This window comes from Colobus angolensis, unplaced genomic scaffold (genome assembly GCF_000951035.1).
Source record: "Colobus angolensis palliatus isolate OR3802 unplaced genomic scaffold, Cang.pa_1.0 Scaffold592, whole genome shotgun sequence".
NCBI classification, from domain to species: Eukaryota; Metazoa; Chordata; class Mammalia; order Primates; family Cercopithecidae; genus Colobus; species Colobus angolensis.
Window position 1 is genome coordinate 1,169,652 of NW_012119510.1, and position 2,349 is coordinate 1,172,000.

Sequence of the window (2,349 nt, forward strand, 5' to 3'; positions counted from 1 at the left end):
GCACCTGCCAGTCTATCCGTGCTGTACCCTCCCAAGACAAAAACACAGGAAGCCGAGCCGTAGGTGACCACTGGCATCCTCTGCCTTCATGATTTCCTCCTTGGTTTCTTCTGTTTTGTTCCCTTGCTTCACTCTGTGACTTGTGTGGACATTCACTCTTTGACCCTTGTGGCTAGTCCCTCCCCTTCTTCTTTATTGCCTGGAGTTATCTCCCTGTTCCCATAACTCTAATCACTTCTTTCACAGTCTCCTTCAGTGGAGGATGAGGAAAGTGAAAGCAGAGTATGCACGTTTTGATAGGAGATTCAAGCGGCACCCTACTGCATTAGCCTCAAAAGTCCTAAAATATAAAGACATCCATCTGACAGATCACTGAGGGGAGGACGTATTTTTCTGTTTTAGAATAGTTTCTGATTAAACTTATTAGCTCAAGAAGAAAAGAAGCTAGTTGTTTCTCACCCAGGAGTGGATTTGTGGTTTGGCTTCACCATGGCTTCCTGCCGTGCCTGGAACCTTAGGGTGCTGGTGGCTGTCGTGTGTGGGCTACTGACTGCCATCATTTTGGGACTGGGCATCTGGAGAATTGTGATCAGGATCCAAAGAGGTAATGTTGTCCTGCTATGTTTAACTCAGAGTAAGAGAAGGCATGGGACTTCTGTCCCTGCCACCTGAGGCACAAGTACTGGGAGGTGCCTTGTCCAGTCTGAGGCATCCCAGCAAGATGCCATTTGTGGGATATAAAAGACCAAGTCAGTTAAGCCTGGCAGATGGTTGAACAGAAATGAATAGGTGTGGGTGTGAATGGGCAGGGGGAAGAGTGACATAATTGAATTGGCCTCTTTATGCTCTTTTAACTCCAGACTGAATTGGTAGAAGAGTAATAATTAAAACAATTAGTAACACATGTTTAGGTCTGTTGGGTTAAATTAAGGAAAGGGTAAATCGTTATGAACAACGACACACACATGCAGTAAACACGTACACACACGTGCATAACACACACACAATCAAACAAGCGCAGAATAGAATTTCATTTTAAGAGAGAAGTTAAAGAAACTCATCACTAAGGTTTAAGTGAAATGATCTCACGGTGTGCACACAAATTTCCCACTTTCCAGATGTAGGAAATTAATCAACAATTTAAAAACCATTTTAAAATGACTTTACTGATTATTCAACAAATATTTTTAGTTACCCACTGTGTGCCAGAGCTGGCCTCGAAAAGGAGGACGTGGGAGGGGAAGTATTGAGTAAAACAACGATGTTAAAGAAAAGCCAGCTGTAATTCAGAACAGAAAATTTCAATGATCCTAATGCTGGATCCCTTGGGCTGTAGAGCTTCTCCATAAAGGAATTCAATATTGGATGGGCTGCGTACTCCCTCTTGTAAAAATCAGAGAAAGCTTCTAATGAAACAATAAATAAGGGTAAGTGTCATGCGCGTCCGTGTGAAGAGACCACCAAACAGGCTTTGTGTGAGCAACATGGCTGTTTATTTCACCTGCGTGCAGGCGGGCTGAGTCCGAAGAGAGTCAGGGAAGGGAGATAAGGGTGGGGCCGTTTTATAGGATTTGGGTAGGTAAAGGAAAATTACAGTCAGAGGGGGGTTGTTCTCTGGCGGGCAGGAGTGGGGGTCACAAGGTGCTCAGTGGGGGAGCTTTTTGAGCCAGGATGAGCCAGGAAAAGGAATTTCACAAGATAATATCATCGCTCAAGGCAAGGAATGGCCATTTTCACTTCTTTTGTGGGGGAATGTCATCAGTTAAGGCGAGGCAGGGCATTTGCACTTCTTTTGTGATTCTTCAGTTACTTCAGGCCATCTAGGCTTATATACGTGCAAGTCACAGGGGATGCGATGGCTTGGCTTAGGCTCAGAGCCTGACAGTAAGTAATGCCAATCGAGAAAGGCAGCAGGAGAGGCAGTATGCCCTCCGAGCAGGTAACTGGGGAGGACAGAAGGTTGGGGAGCTAGCAGGAGCATGGAGCATGGCTGCAAAGATCCACTGTTGAAGACCAACAGAGGGGTCTGACATACTGGCTGCTGATGGAGTGGTAGCTGGGGATGGATCTGTCCTCCCCCATCCCACTGCCCTAACCAGTATTTAGAGAATACTGTATAGGTAGTATTTAGAGAACTAGAATGATAAAATTTACCAGAACAAAAATAGTAAAATTTAAACTTGGAGCAAATGTGTTTTGGTTGTTTGTTTAAGGTTGTCAAATAGTTTCATTCAGGTTAAAAAATTATGAACTATGGATTTTACCCCATTAAGACTGCCAATTTTTTTATAAGACCTCAATTAAAGGGCATACTTCACGAAGTTTTTTTTTTCCTTCCTACTCCCTTCC

General features: G+C 44.1%; 1 protein-coding gene across 1 annotated transcript in view; it reads left to right on the top strand.

Annotated features, from left to right (window-relative positions):
• Window positions 1-221: 221 nt before the first annotated feature.
• Window positions 222-2,349, top strand: part of LOC105526510 (probable G-protein coupled receptor 128) — a gene marked incomplete at its 3' end in the record, with an annotated part of 24,935 nt that continues 22,807 nt past the window's right edge. Inside the window, exon 1 of the mRNA XM_011962521.1 lies at window positions 222-604. Within this exon, the coding sequence (XP_011817911.1) occupies window positions 490-604 (115 nt within the window). The remainder of the gene's footprint in view (window positions 605-2,349) is intronic.